Source organism: Penicillium taxi (genome assembly GCF_028828555.1).
Source record: "Penicillium taxi strain IBT 34144 chromosome Unknown utg000004l_segment0_segment0, whole genome shotgun sequence".
Lineage (NCBI taxonomy): Eukaryota > Fungi > Ascomycota > Eurotiomycetes > Eurotiales > Aspergillaceae > Penicillium > Penicillium taxi.
The window spans coordinates 4,099,858-4,115,151 of NW_026643206.1; the positions used below are offsets into that span (position 1 = coordinate 4,099,858).

Below are 15,294 nucleotides of genomic sequence, written 5' to 3' on the forward strand. Positions count from 1 at the left end.
AGTTGAATGAATGGAGAAGTCTTGTGCTATTTAGCGTTGGTGGGGGGAAAAATCTGACTGCCTGACGATTCAGGCGGTAACGCCTTCTAGGGTTAACTTAGTCGGCAAAGACGTCATTTGTTGAACCATCCATCTGGCCTCGTGGAAGTCCAACAATATGGGGTAAAATACCCCGCTCTTTCTTCTTTTTTCTCTCTTTTTTCAGTGAACATTCTTGATTCGTTCTATTCAGCACTAGTTCCGATCCAACGCAGGGATTGTCGCATTTCCTCCCCTTCCAATCAGCGGCGTAACCCTTCGCAACGCTTTCCTTACAGCTTACATTTCAGCTTCCCCTTAAATTTGACATAGCCTTAGAATTAGGAAAAGAGGCAGACCTTAACTTTTCTTTCCTACTCTCTGACGATGAAGGTTACCTCGGAACTACCGGTCCGCGTTTTGACCCATAACATTCGCTATGACACCTCTGCCCCGTTCAAGGGCGAGCGGCCCTGGCCTGAGCGCCAACAGCTCCTGTTTAATGAGCTTAACTTCCATACTCGACATAACGACAACACTTTCATCTGCCTGCAAGAGGTCCTTGTTAATCAGCTCGAAGATATCAATAGGGGATTGTGTGCCGTGTCATACCCCAAACCTTCTACTCCTAGATGGAAGTTCATTGGAGTTGGACGAGACGATGGCTACTGTAAAGGGGAATTTTCCCCTATTTTCTACCAGCCATCGGTATGGAAGCTGCTTCACGAGGATACCGTATGGCTCTCGAAAACGCCGTCAAAGCCGTCCAAAAGCTGGGACGCTGCTTCCAATCGCATTGTCACCATTGGTGTTTTCATTCACCGACCCAGTGGCCGCGGCATTCTGGCCATGAATACTCATCTGGATGATCAGGGATCTCGCTCTCGACTTGAAGCTGCACGGATTATTCACAACAAGATCAAGGAATATCGGGAGGTCTCGAAATGGAAAGACCTAATCTCAGGGACCTTCCTGGCCGGTGATCTGAACAGTCAGGAAACTGAGGAGGCATACAAGGAACTAACCAGCCATGGCCATATGCGTGATACTTACATGCTGGTCGATGCCTCCTATCGATATGGTAATCATAATACTTTTACCGGGTTTGGATATGAGGAAGAGCCACCCTCGCGAATTGACTATGTGCTTTTACACATACCAGAAATTCAGAAACAAACTTGGAAAGTGAATGGATATAGTGTCTTACCAAACCAGTTCGATGATGGGGTATTCAACTCGGATCATTGCGCTGTCGTTGCAGACCTCACATTAGTGGATTAAGGTCTGTGTTTAGGATGGGGAGATTGCTCTTCCGCCGTATCAGGAAGAAGGCGGAAGGGCAACATATCATTCAGTTTACTCGAAGCGCAGAATGGGACGTTGGAATCGGATACGATTGGCCCCTGCCATCGATGATTGACGATTTTCATTGACTTTAATAGCCTAAATAACCTTATTCCTGTCACACCCCATGTTTAAAAAATGAATTATGGCTAAACAGTCTATCTAGTAACATCCTCAAGGTCTCAAGGGGCGGTACAAATTCAGGGAGTGAAGATGAACCTTAGAAAGTGGTTAGTTGGAGCCAAGTATAAACTTCTGCCTAAATAGTAAGGCAACAATAGCGGCTATTCAATAAATCACGTGACTAATACATACCGGCGAATTAGTCTGGCCATAAGCCTTCATGGCCATATAATAGCTGTATTCTTGCTTCAAATTATTCCTAGTAGTTTACCATGGAGTTGTTATTTCAATAAACAACCCAATAGTCTCTAATAAGTTGTGGAAAAGCCATGAAGAGTTGGCCATACTTTTGCCGGGAGCGGTTTCGTAATCCTCCCCTTTGAAACTTGCACTTCTCTCTTCGTCTGCGCCTTCAAGAGCCGCCACCACCACCTCAACTTTATCGCTTTTAAAATCTTAAGAATAGTCAATCTTCTCACGATAGAGTTCTTCGCAGGCTCATTTCACTCCACCCACAAGAAAGCTCCTCCGATCAAATTTGTTGTGCCCCGTGGGAGTACCTGTGAGCGCGCAATTGACCTTAACCCCTTCACATCTGGTACGTATATCGCACTCTGGATTGACTTAGTCTTCCCACTCCCCGGTATCTTCATTTCCTTCCTTTTGCTTTTATCGACCTGCGCAGCTCTCGTCTGCGTCGTTGATGGTGCCCGTCACATGCGCCCGTCGCGACACGCCCACCAATTATCGTCACAGACGATCGACTTTGGCGTGCTTGCGACGATGTTTTCAAACCTCGATATCAAAAACCTTCCTTATTACTAAAACTAATGGGGTCGTGTCTCAGGTCGCGTCCAATGATGCTGTGATAGCTGTCCTACAACCATCTCCGTCGCGTCGAAAGCAATTCACTTCCCACCGAATAGCGAATCTATTTTATCGCCTAACCTTTTCACAAATTACTTGATAATGACATCGCCGAATATGGCAGGGGCCTCGCTGCCATTTGATCAGTCTCCCGCATCTTCTCATTCTGGTATTCAAAATGGCTTTGGCGTTTCTGAGGCTGTTGGTGCAGACTTTATCGATTCTGACCACTCATCCAATGACGATCACAAAGCCATGTTTACAGAATCGGGGATCTCTGCTTCATTGGTAGATCCAAATGATGCCAATGGTATTCTCAATTCGAATGGTACAGATGGATCTGGGTCTGGACACAGCAGGAAACGATCGCGTGATGGCTCTGTGATTCAATCGAGTGATGTATCTGGATCTATGGCGCTTCGTACGCGCGAAACACCACTGCAAAAAGTTCTTCTAGAACAGTATCTCAACCGCGAATTCGACTATTCAGCCGCAATTGCCTTGAACAACCAAAGCAAAGAACTACAGCAAGAGAAACGAGCAGAGCGCGATTTCTATTTCCAGCTTCGCCGCGAGCATCAGATAAATCCAGCTGCGTTGCATGGTCTGGGCTACGAAGGTTTTGGAAACCAACGTACGGACTTGCGTACTCCGCACCCTCAGCTACTATACCCATCCAACCGACGTCGGCCCGGAAACCGGAAAACGCGAGAATTGCGGGTTTCACGTCGAGACATGAAAGTGCAGAGTGAGCAGATGGAAGATCTTGTACCGATTCGACTCGACATCGACTGGGAGAAAGTTAAAATTCGAGATACCTTCACCTGGAACCTGCATGATCGTGTTATCTCGCCAGATCTGTTTGCTGAAAAGCTTGTTGAAGACTTGGGGCTTGCTTTAGAGACATCTGGTCCGTTGATGCGTCAAATCTCGCAGAGTATCCAAGAACAGTTGATGGACTACTATCCCCAAATATTTATGCAGGAGGAGGCTCTTGATCCACAGCTCCCATATTTTGCATACAGGAACGATGAAATGCGTATTCTGATTAAGCTGAATATCACCATTGGCCAACACACCCTGATTGATCAATTTGAGTGGGACATCAACGACCCACAGAATTCTCCAGAGGAGTTTGCCATGCGCATGACCGACGACCTATCTCTTTCTGGCGAGTTTACTACCGCTATAGCCCATTCAATCCGCGAACAATCGCAACTCTTCACCAAGTCGCTTTACATCGTCGCTCATCCGTTCGATGGTCGCCCCATCGAAGACCCTGATCTTAGCGCTTCCTTCCTACCAACTCCCGTATCATCCGCCTTCCGACCGTACCAATCCGCCAAGGAACATACGCCATATCTTTACGAATTGAATGAGGCAGACCTTGAACGCACTGAGATTTCGATATCTCGAGAACAACGTCGACAGAAGCGATCTATCAACCGTCGTGGTGGTCCTGCCTTGCCAGACCTGAAGGATCGTCAACGCACTATCCGCACACTAATCGTTTCATCTGTCATCCCGAACTCAGCAGGCTCTATTGAGGAAAGCAATGTAACCAAGCGTTCGGGTACTGGTCGTCGCCGGGGAATGGCTGGAACTCGTGACGATGATTCCGATGAATTTGATAGCGATGACTCGGACGAAGGGTCACCAGCCATTGGACCTTATCTGGCTCAGGGTACGGCTCGCACCAGAGGTATGCAACGAGGTGCCGCTACAGCTGCCCATGCAGCATTGCGAGCAAGCCTGGGACAGTCTGCGACTCCGGAACCAGTTTATGAACCCCGAGCGTCCACCCGACGACAACAATATCGAGAGGAAAGCGTAGAAGAGGTTGGCACTTTGATTGTGAAGCTCAAGCTTCCGCGAGACAAATTGCATGCTCTACGAAACGGACGGCGTATTTATCCGACACAACAAACTGGTAATCCTATGGCACCCCCATTGGCCCAGCAATCCCGACAACATGTGCATGCGCCGCCGCGCCCTCAACAAACAGGAGCTGTCGATGCACCAAAACCTCCCCAGCCTGGTGTACCTGGTGTGAGTAGATTCTAATTTTCAAATAAAATTTGGTCCTGGCTGACCCCTCATGTTCGTAAACAGCCCCCACCGCCTTCATGGCTTGTGGCTGGTCTTCAACGGTTGAAGCAAGCCCACCCTAATGATTCGTTTGAGGGAGTAATGCGTTATTCAGCAGTGGATATGGAAACTTTGGCCCCTGTAACGAACCCCAACAACATGCAGTCTGGCCATACGATCAAATACCAGTACTTGCCTCGAATTCGCTGCCACGACTGCCCCGGCAAGCTCTACACACCCGGACCTGGTATGACAGTCGACAACTTTGAGGTTCATCTTCGCAACCGTCAACACAAGGAGCGGGTCGATGAGCGGATTGTCAAGACAGGTGGCGCTCCCTCAAACCCAAATATTGGTAGCCCAGCCCATAGGGGAGTGACTTCAGCAAGCGCCAGCCCAGCCCTAGGTGCTACTTCTTCATCTCTTGTCAGCCGGCCTCCCCAATAAGGTATTGGATCTTTTGATGCCGTGATGATAGCGCTGTATCTGCGTAATGAGAGAGATGGATTGATATCCTGGCATAACACTCTTCTTTCCAATAGCTTGTATTCTTTCTACAATCCTACCTTCATCTCTTTTATTCTTATCTCCAACTAGTTCCAATACCACATCTCAGTCTCTTTCATCTTAACTTCACTTTCGTAGACTTCTGGTTTTACAGGATCTCCTTGAGTATGTGGAGCAGATCGAATCGAATAATTTCCAAGGCGAGAGAGAGAAGCCGTTTGTGGATATTTCTGTCAAAGTCCATAGGTAACAACTACATGGGTAGCAGGATTGATTACAAAATTCACTTTAGGGAGGTGGTTGTTGTCACGTTTGTCAATATTTACAAGCAGCCCTGAAGTGCCAATTTAAAGTCACCTCCCTTGATCCTGATCTGAGAACAAGAAATATCAAGCTCAGCCAGTGGATATTGTCGTAAGATATGGGTGACTTCCTTTACACGTGTATTCGTAAGAACTGCAGTTGTAGAGATGATGTGAAGTGTAGATTCTACTACTGCTAACTGAAACTAAAGAAGACCTCTGTCCCACTCATTTGGGAGGCTGTGTCCAATGGGAGTCGCTGGTGGAATCATTCAATCAGAAAGGATGATTCCGACTTCCCATATTCGGACAGATATCACTGTCATTGTGTCGTCCCATGTTCGTAATGACTAGGTAGGCGCGTGGCATCAACAGCGAAGCATTACAGGATCGGTTGATCCACCGAGGTGGCGCTAGTTCCATCAATCACTATTTAATCAGGAATTAACGTCGACGCTTAGTGACACGCCTTAGGGCCACCATAATCTAATTGGGCTTGGACGTCGATAATACTCTGTAGTTGTCCATGATACGTACCATGGCTAGTTGGTGTACAGGCTAGTGTATGGAACCCCGAATGTTGAGGGGTTTAGTTCCTTGTAAGAATACGAATGACTGTAGACGGACAACAGTAAATTGGTAAATGGGAAATAGAATCTGAAGCCCACTTTGGACAAGAGAATTTTAGGGCATTACTCCGAAGTTTGAAGACATACTACTAAGTAAATAGAAATAGGCCTCGGGAAATTCAGTATTCCAAGGTTACTATACTCTATGCCTAACCTTCATGGGTAACTAATTTATTCTTTTATGATGGTTTTTTACCCTCCATCCATACTGCTTTATTTTATTTTATATTTTTTTCGTTCTTTGGTGGCTGTGGAAGGAGGAAGTTCACTTTTGTTGTAATACCATTAACCGGGCCTTACATACGTTACATAAATTACACTTAATTTCAGACCCTCGCTACACGAGGGTCCGCCACCCAAATGGACTGGATCACCCAAATGGACTGGATCACCCAAATGGACTATTTTTCTAAATTCCTACAACCACCACATTTCTAACCACCACTCCACTAAATATATATATATTTCATATAAAAATAGTATGAATTAGAGACTAAACTATAGTTGAAACCAAACAGAATTATTTTTTAAGCTTTTTTTTCGACCTTCCATGCTTCCTAATCTCAACCAATACCTTCTTCCACTTCCGTCGTATCTTATCTTGATGAGCTTTTTCATTAAGCTTATACTCTTTTAGCTTCATGTTTTTGACTTGATTAGAAGTAATGATACCCGTGATCCTTGTATAACGACGAGAAGCACTATATCGGGCATGGCGTGCTTCCATAATAGCTTTTATGTTGTCAAATTCCCGCTGTAATTCCATGGCTAGAGTAGCCTGAGCTTCAGCCCCCCCTTTTGAAGCTTATCTAGCGCTTGTTGAAAGCGTAGAGAGCTAGGACTATATTTATTCATCTGACCATTTATTTTCCTAACCTTTTCAGCGGTTTTCGGAGTACTAAAAATAGTATCCTGTAAGGAGCATATTGATGGAGTATGTTGTTGTTGTCGTTGATCATCACTATATGGATTATATGATGGTAAATCCTCTGTGGTTAGCTTTGAGTTAATAGGCCAAAGACCTGTTAACCTAAAACCAAGCTTGATTGTTTGAGGACGAAAGGTTTTTTGTCGGATTTCGGCGATAGAATAGAGGAATTCATCTTTTGTAAACTTTTGACATCCGGTGACTGTTGCAGCTTCAATAGCCTGGCTATGCCAGTGTTTATAGACACTAAAGACACCAACATCAAGTGGCTGAAGTATATGACTAGTATGTGCAAGTAAAAAGAAGAGGATAATATCATGGTCCTCGCAAAACTTAATGAATTGCCTTGTAAGATGAGATCCAAATTGATCACATAAAATAAGGCGTTTTTTACCTATAAATATATAATAAGTATTAGTATATACTATAATATAGGTATAGATATAGGATAAGAGAGAAATTCTTACCAATTGTACGACCAATAGTCCATTTATGGAATAATTGATTCCATTGGTATGCTAGCTGATCATTGATATAGCCAGTATCAGTAATAGCGATAGCAGTACGCTCATCTTGAATTCTGTCAAACCAACGTAATAAAGCCTGCTTCGCGCTTAAGATAATAAGTGGTGGGCAAGCAAATCCATCAGCTGAGACAGCCTCTAAGCAGGTAACAGATTCGCGATTGGTGACAGAACCATTGAATAACTTCTTCTTTGGCTCTCTTGTAATGATCCATTGGTCTCTTCCAACACCAATTTGGAAGCTAGTCTCATCAAAATTATAGATATCCTGTTGACAGATACCATGCTCTATGATGACACGCTCATAGTCTTGAAACCATCGCTCAACCATAGTTTTATCAAGAGCAAGGCTTAGCTCAACATCAATTGCCTGTCAGCGTCGACGATGTTATTCAGGATGACGTTTAAGGAAGCGTTTTAACCAATGGTCGCCGATTTGTGGTGGATTTGTTGTTGGGTTGTTATGGGCCTCTTCAAGAATTGAATTGGCTGCAATTTCAATTTGTCCGCGACTAATTGATACTCCTGCCTTATCAAAGTAGTTGATGTATTCGCAAAGAGCTAATTCCTGAGCAGAATTAAGCTTACGACCATTGGGTTGTTGTTTAAATAGTGATTTTCCACCATGCCAACGCCGATGAAGCCGACCGCGAGGAACCGCGAATTCTTGTGCAGTTTTCGTGATATTTGGTTTTGATTGAGTATGGAGGGATTCGAGGGCTTTAGTAATCCGATCTTCAATGTCTTTATTATCTGAAGGCATATTTAGTGGAGTGGTGGTTAAAAATGTGGTGGTTGTAGGAATTTAGAAAAATAGTCCATTTGGGTGGCGGACCCTCGTGTAGCGAGGGTCTGAAATTAAGTATAATTTATGTAACGTATGTAAGGCCCGGTTAGCTGTTGGGTTGAGCCAATCAGTGGGATCAACGACTACAGATGAATAGAATTTTCATAATGTAGTGTATTGCTCAAACCTTTAATCTGTACGTGGGGAATAACTACTGCCATCATACCCAGAGCTATAATCTTCTTTTTCTATCTTTTTCAAACATTCCACGGAGCTTTCTATTCTAGTATACTGGAGGAAACCTAGCCGAAATCCACAAGCAGCTGCGGAATATATATGTACATATTGGGTGGTCAATTTTCAAAGCAGTGAGTACACTAGAGCCTATGAACATAGCATCAATAAGAGAGGTTATGTCGATGTTTTTCTACAGCAGATATCTCTTCACTAGCTTAAGGCCTTCAGTATTTTAGGGAGTGTTTAAAATGGTATCCAAGCGATACAAAAGCTTCCAAGGTTGAGATATTGATTTAGGTATATACAAATTTGTATAAAATAGAATTATCTCTTCTGTTAAAAAAGCCAACTTTAATAGGAAAGAAAACCTCATAAGTTGTTCCCTTAGGGCTCAAGAGACACCTCTAGTTTCATTCGATATTTTAGAACAGTAGTTGAAAGCAGCCCTCTACAAGTATATTACTCGTCTCTTATCTTCAGCCAAACAGAGAGCCTCCCAAGAAGTTGTTTTATAAGGAGAGACCAGACTGGATTTAAAAATTTTCACTGTTAGAGGAAAGTTGGAGTCTCCGTCTGTACACTCCCAAGGGGCTGCTCAGTTCTACTCAGTGAGCAAAAACAGCGAGGGAGTGAGCGTTAATATAGAAGGGGAACGCCAAGAAGTGGCAGAGTAAATTCTCATGGGAGTTCAAACGATAGAGAGGAAGAGAGATGCTTAAAGAAGACAGTCTGTCCTTCAAACATTCATTATCGAATGCGGAGTTGGCCTTTCAAGGTTTGACTCAAGTTCAACATCAACCTTGATATCTCAAGTGATGTCCAATTGCAAATTTCACTCGGAGTGTTTTCCCTCACTCAACACTTTGAAACTTGATATACCTTCCACTGAAGGTACCGTCCCAACTGCCAGCCATCCACCACATGGAACTGTGGGTTTACGACGCACTTAAGTAGCTAGTCACAGTAGAGCTTGTCCAAAGTGGTAGACTTATAGACTCTAGATCAGGCCTTTCCAGAGCTATTTGTAAATGTGTTGTATTTCATCAAGACAGAATAGATGATTTGCTATCTGAATGATTTCATTTTTGTCTACATATGGTCACTGAATTGGAAGGCATTAGGGCTTTGAGGTTAAGGCACTTAAGGCATCAAGGCACCAAAGTCGACCAAGTTCCATTGGGTTCGTTGTGGCGGACAACAAAGTCGCTGACATAACAAATGCTTAGGTCATCGTGTTATCGTCGCCGCCGAGACAAACATATGAAGCTCTTCAGTAACCCATCCCCATCCCACCTTCACCCTCCCTCATCACCGTCAGATCTCTCAAACTTTGATCTGCCGGTTTTTTATCAAACGTCTTCCCACCACCTCCATTGTTTTTTCTTCTGCTCTATTTCATATTCTGCCCAATTACCTTTCTTCCCCATCTCAACGTCACAGCTCCGCTCATCATGTCAGCTGAACCGGACCACTCTCACGACAAGAAGAGAGTCCATCTTCAGTGAGTTCCTTCTATTAGAAACAAACTTCATCCTTTCTTCCAGCTAACATATCTTAGGGATGCCTCTGGTGCGGAGAAGAAAGAGGTTAGAAACTCCCGAATACAGCTTGCAACGCACCGGAACTGACGTGACTTAGGAGCTTGATACTGCCACCGCTATTCTCAAAAAGAAGAAGAAGCCCAACTCTTTGATGTAAGAATCTTCCTTGGTAATCGTCACATTTGGGATGAAAGTTGACAGCTCATCAATAGTGTGACCGATGCCGTCAACGATGATAACTCCGTTATTGCCCTTTCGAACAACACCATGGAAACTCTTCAGCTCTTCCGTGGCGATACTGTTCTGGTCAAGGGCAAGAAGCGCAAGGATACTGTTTTGATCGTCTTGGCTGATGATGACCTGGAGGATGGAAACGCTCGCATCAACCGTGTGGTGCGCCACAACCTCCGTGTCAAGCACGGCGATGTCATTACTGTCCACGCCTGCTCTGATATCAAATACGTATGTATTTATTATAACCTCAATTTCCTCTCTCGCATGAACTAATTTCTTATCTCCCATCGCTCAGGCCAAGCGGATCGCCGTTCTTCCCATTGCCGATACTGTTGAAGGCCTAACTGGCTCCCTCTTTGATGTCTTCCTCGCTCCCTATTTCCGTGAGGCATACCGTCCGGTTCGACAGGGTGATCTCTTCACCGTACGAGGCGGTATGCGACAGGTGGAATTTAAGGTTGTTGAGGTTGATCCTCCGGAATATGGCATTGTTGCACAAGACACAGTTATCCACTGCGAAGGTGAACCGATTCAGCGTGAGGATGAGGAGGGTAACCTGAATGAGGTTGGATACGATGACATTGGTGGATGTCGCAAACAGATGGCCCAGATCCGTGAGTTGGTCGAGCTGCCCCTTCGCCATCCTCAACTTTTCAAGTCCATCGGTATTAAGCCCCCTCGTGGTATCCTCATGTATGGTCCCCCGGGTACTGGTAAGACCCTGATGGCCCGTGCCGTTGCTAATGAGACTGGTGCATTCTTCTTCCTTATCAACGGCCCTGAGATCATGTCCAAGATGGCCGGTGAGTCCGAATCGAACCTGCGCAAGGCATTCGAGGAGGCCGAGAAGAACTCTCCCGCCATCATCTTCATTGATGAGATTGATTCCATCGCCCCCAAGCGTGACAAGACCAACGGTGAGGTCGAGCGCCGTGTCGTCTCTCAGCTTTTGACCCTCATGGACGGCATGAAGGCCCGTTCCAACGTTGTGGTCATGGCTGCCACTAACCGCCCCAACTCTATTGACCCCGCTCTCCGCCGTTTTGGTCGTTTCGATCGTGAGGTCGACATTGGCATTCCTGACCCGACTGGCCGTCTGGAGATCATGCAGATTCACACCAAGAACATGAAGCTTGGTGACGACGTTGATCTTGAGACCATCGCCGCTGAGACTCACGGTTACGTCGGTTCTGATCTGGCCTCGCTGTGCTCTGAGGCCGCTATGCAGCAGATCCGTGAGAAGATGGACCTGATCGATCTTGACGAAGATACCATTGACGCCGAGGTCCTGGACTCCCTTGGCGTCACCATGGAAAACTTCCGGTATGCTCTGGGTGTTTCCAACCCCTCCGCTCTCCGCGAGGTTGCCGTTGTCGAAGTCCCCAATGTCCGCTGGGACGATATTGGTGGTTTGGAAGAGGTCAAGCGGGAGCTTGTCGAGAGTGTCCAGTACCCTGTGGACCACCCCGAGATGTTCCAGAAGTTTGGTCTCTCACCTTCCCGCGGTGTTCTGTTCTATGGCCCTCCTGGTACTGGTAAGACCATGTTGGCCAAGGCTGTCGCCAACGAGTGTGCTGCCAACTTCATCTCCGTTAAAGGCCCTGAGCTTCTGAGTATGTGGTTCGGTGAATCCGAGAGCAACATCCGTGACATCTTCGATAAGGCTCGTGCCGCCGCCCCTTGCGTCGTCTTCCTCGACGAGTTAGACTCTATTGCAAAGTCCCGTGGTGGCTCCGTTGGTGATGCCGGCGGTGCCTCCGACCGTGTTGTGAATCAACTTCTGACAGGTAAGCAAGCGTTGCAATCTATTATTTTCTTGGAAACTACTAACAAATTTATACAGAGATGGATGGTATGACCTCCAAGAAGAACGTTTTCGTCATTGGTGCTACCAACCGTCCTGAACAGTTGGATGCCGCTCTCGTCCGTCCTGGCCGTCTTGACACTCTGGTTTACGTTCCCCTGCCCGACGAGGCTTCGCGTGAGGGTATCCTACGTGCCCAACTTCGCAAGACCCCTGTAGCCGACGATGTAGATATTCCCTTTATTGCTGGCAAGACTCACGGCTTCTCCGGTGCCGATCTTGGCTTCATCACCCAACGTGCTGTCAAGCTTGCTATCAAAGAGGCCATAACTGCTGATATCGATCGTCTCAAGGCCCGCGAGGCTGCTGGCGAGGATGTCACCATGGGAGAGGACGAAGATGATGTGGAGGACCCCGTCCCTGAGTTGACTCGTGCTCACTTCGAGGAGGCCATGCAGTCTGCTCGCCGCTCAGTCAGTGACATCGAGATCCGCCGCTACGAGGCCTTTGCTCAAAGCTTGAAGAACTCTGGTGGTAGCAGCTTCTTCCGCTTCCCCTCCGCCGGGGAGGTTCAGACCGGCACTTTCGGCGAGGCCGGCAATGATGACAGCCTCTACGACTAAATGGGTTTTTTTTTTAAATATTTGTTCTCGCTATTTTATTTTAGGGAGGGCCTGCCCAGTACTCCGTTCTCGGAACGACTTTGATTATCTTTTCGAGTGCGGAGCTGGACTGGTCTGAAATTCGTATTCGAATAATTTATGTTCTTTTTATTGTTTGTTCTCATAGAATGTGCTCTACATATCTACATAGGTAGTAACTGATGCAAGTGAAGAATTTCTACATCCAATCTCGCTTTGGTAATAGTTTGTAATTCTAAGCTATCATATGTAGCACCTGGTCCATGGATTCCGCAGCTTTGTTTACTCCGGCACAATGTCGGATAAGACTTCCTCCCCCATCCCACTATCCAAGTTGGTCTTCCAAATCTGTGATAGGATTCCGAATTATGAAGGTAAGAAGGAATGTGTTTGCATCGTAATAAATTAAATTAATTATTTAGAGAACAGCCTTATACTCCAACGTCCAAAATCGGGTTCGATATCACGCAGCGCAATTCAAAAGATAACCTTCAAAAATCAAATCAAAACGAATCAAAACGAATCAAAACATTTAGAAGAGATACTCAGTCAGGTGCTTGACTGCGATAGTAGAAATCTCTACATCAGCAGCACCTAACTATTTTATTTAAGCCAGGACATAACAGATCAAAACTTCGGAGTAAAGCGACTCATGGCACGGATCCTAGCCCCATAGAAAAAGAACAAGATGGGAATAGGAATCATAGCAATGGTAATAAAACCAAGCACACTGGATGCCCAATCAACGCCAAGATTTTCATACATCTGTGTAGCGAAGAGTGGGAAAGCGCCACCAAGCACTGAACGGATGAGGGTATTAGCAGCGATGGCAGAGTTGGCAAACATCATATAGACGTCAATGATGTAATTAAGGCCCTGCATGAAAATGACCAAGATGCCCATTCCAATTGGGATACCAGCTATGACCTGTGGTACCCAGGAGATGGATTTTTTAGATGTCCAGCCGAACCAGAACAGACCGATAGGTAGAAGAACCGAGGCGACCATCATTGGAATGAGACGCTCTTCAGGGACGACCTTGCCATGTTTCTTGAGTTTGCGCGCAAATCGAGTCTTGGTTGTGATGATGATGAAGGCTGCACCCAGTATGACACCGATCATGATACCGAGGAAGGGGAGGGCGGCGATGCCTGCGTCTTCCCAGCCGCGAACTTGGCCGAATGAAATAGGATAAGCCTCGAAGAAAAGGTAGAGTATGCCATAAACTAGGGCCAGGTAGATGGTCAAACAGAGCAGGATAGGTTCCAAGAAAAGCATCTGAAGGGGGCGCGTCAGATACTTCTGGATAATCTCTCCAAAAGTAGGCTTGTGTTCGTCGAGGAAGGAGTGGTACGCCCAGTTCTTGGTCTCCTTGCGCAGTCTGGCGGCACGATCTTGTAAGAGTTTCGGGGCATATGTCTCTGGCACGATGATGAGGGCGCAGAGGCCGAAGAATGAAGATGCGATGAGGGTGATCCAAGCGGTCCAGCGCCACCCTAGATAGGATTCTGTGATAAATCCACCACTTGATTGACGTTAGCTTCAGTGTATTTCAATGGGGTTTGGTATATAACTCACATGATAGGACCAAGGGTAGGACCGAGGAAAGTAGCAGAGCTGAACATGGCGATAGCAACGGCACGCTCTATGGGGTCCCACAGATCAACCATAGCGCCACCAACAACGGCTAAAGGCGAACAACCAAGGACGCCTATTAGAAAGCGGCAGATCATTATCGTCTCTATATTCTGGGCCACGGCGACAGGGATCTGAAAAATGGCGAACATGGTATAACCAGCGAATAGCGGCAGTCGACGTCCGTATAACTCGCTCATAGGTGCCCAGAGAAGAGGACCTAATGCAAATCCAAAAACTGTCAGGCTGGTACCCAAAATCATAACTTCACTTGATACATGGAACTCCTCAGCAGTCACTTCAGTAGCTGTTGAGAACACACTGCTAGCGAAGGTGATCCACATAGTCATCGAGGACATGGTCACAGTTATAAGCCATTTGCGAGATTTGGAGAAATTCTGAGGATTCTCTGGATCATCGGGACCATCCCACTCGACAAGGTTGGGATCTTTCGCAGATTTCTCAGTTGTAAGTTGTGGAGATTGTAGAGTTTGTGGTGCTCTTTGGCTTTCGACGTCGGTTTCATCGTGGGATGCGCTTTGAACGGCTTCTGCGTCCTTCTCATAGTCTTCAGTAGGTCCCCCAGCCTCGGGGACTTTTTCGATTTCCTCCATACTTTGACGATATGCTGATGAGACTGGCTCTGGTTGGAAACTCATGGTTAAGTCACCGAATTATAGGGTAAAGAAACGTAGAAACCTTGGAAGTATACTGTAAAGCCTTAACGGTTTAGTGAATCGAGTATAGTACTTTTTCTGCAACCACGGAGGGATTGGTGACTATTTAAGCAATCTAGTTCTGCAGTAAGTATGATAATATTTTTCTATATAATAATCTGAAATTCAAGCTTGCTACGAAGTCGCGCCTCGGAAACGGATAACAGTAAATCCCGTAAAATCCGAATTTGCGCGCTAATGATAAGACCGAAGGCCCGAATGGCGCGACAAAGATCGTAAACCTGACAAATATCATCAAGACTATGTCGAGCTCAAGCTCCTGACTTAAGTTATCAGAGTTACAGTCTTACTACATCTGAAAAATAGAATTCAATGTTATTTTGACACTGAAGAGTAACAACAGAAGTT

The 15,294-nt window shown here is 45.9% G+C and overlaps 5 protein-coding genes across 5 annotated transcripts; 3 read left to right on the forward strand and 2 right to left on the reverse strand.

Moving 5' to 3' along the window:
* Positions 1-405: 405 nt before the first annotated feature.
* On the forward strand, positions 406-1,299 carry N7495_006399 (endonuclease/exonuclease/phosphatase family protein; the record flags this gene model as incomplete). Its single annotated transcript, XM_057209050.1, has 1 exon — positions 406-1,299. The coding sequence occupies one exon, from the start codon at positions 406-408 to the stop codon at positions 1,297-1,299; it is 894 nt and encodes a 297-aa protein (XP_057062824.1).
* A 1,155-nt stretch (positions 1,300-2,454) lies between these two features.
* N7495_006400 (SWI/SNF chromatin-remodeling complex subunit SNF5) lies at positions 2,455-4,887 on the forward strand (the record flags this gene model as incomplete). The annotated part of the gene is made up of 2 exons (XM_057209051.1): positions 2,455-4,401; positions 4,465-4,887. 2 exons carry the CDS (start codon positions 2,455-2,457, stop codon positions 4,885-4,887), a joined length of 2,370 nt encoding a protein of 789 aa, XP_057062825.1.
* Positions 4,888-6,646: 1,759 nt separating this feature from the next.
* N7495_006401 (transcriptional regulator family: Centromere protein B DNA-binding region) lies at positions 6,647-8,093 on the reverse strand (the record flags this gene model as incomplete). The annotated part of the gene is made up of 2 exons (XM_057209052.1): positions 6,647-6,790; positions 7,854-8,093. 2 exons carry the CDS (start codon positions 8,091-8,093, stop codon positions 6,647-6,649), a joined length of 384 nt encoding a protein of 127 aa, XP_057062826.1.
* Positions 8,094-9,805: 1,712 nt separating this feature from the next.
* Positions 9,806-12,556, forward strand: cdc48 (AAA family ATPase CDC48; the record flags this gene model as incomplete). Its single annotated transcript, XM_057209053.1, has 6 exons — positions 9,806-9,855; positions 9,913-9,940; positions 9,993-10,048; positions 10,108-10,357; positions 10,425-11,916; positions 11,973-12,556. The coding sequence occupies 6 exons, from the start codon at positions 9,806-9,808 to the stop codon at positions 12,554-12,556; spliced, it is 2,460 nt and encodes an 819-aa protein (XP_057062827.1).
* Positions 12,557-13,201: 645 nt separating this feature from the next.
* N7495_006403 (MFS transporter) lies at positions 13,202-14,868 on the reverse strand (the record flags this gene model as incomplete). Its single annotated transcript, XM_057209054.1, has 2 exons — positions 13,202-14,099; positions 14,153-14,868. 2 exons carry the CDS (start codon positions 14,866-14,868, stop codon positions 13,202-13,204), a joined length of 1,614 nt encoding a protein of 537 aa, XP_057062828.1.
* Between the last annotated feature and the right edge of the window lie 426 nt (positions 14,869-15,294).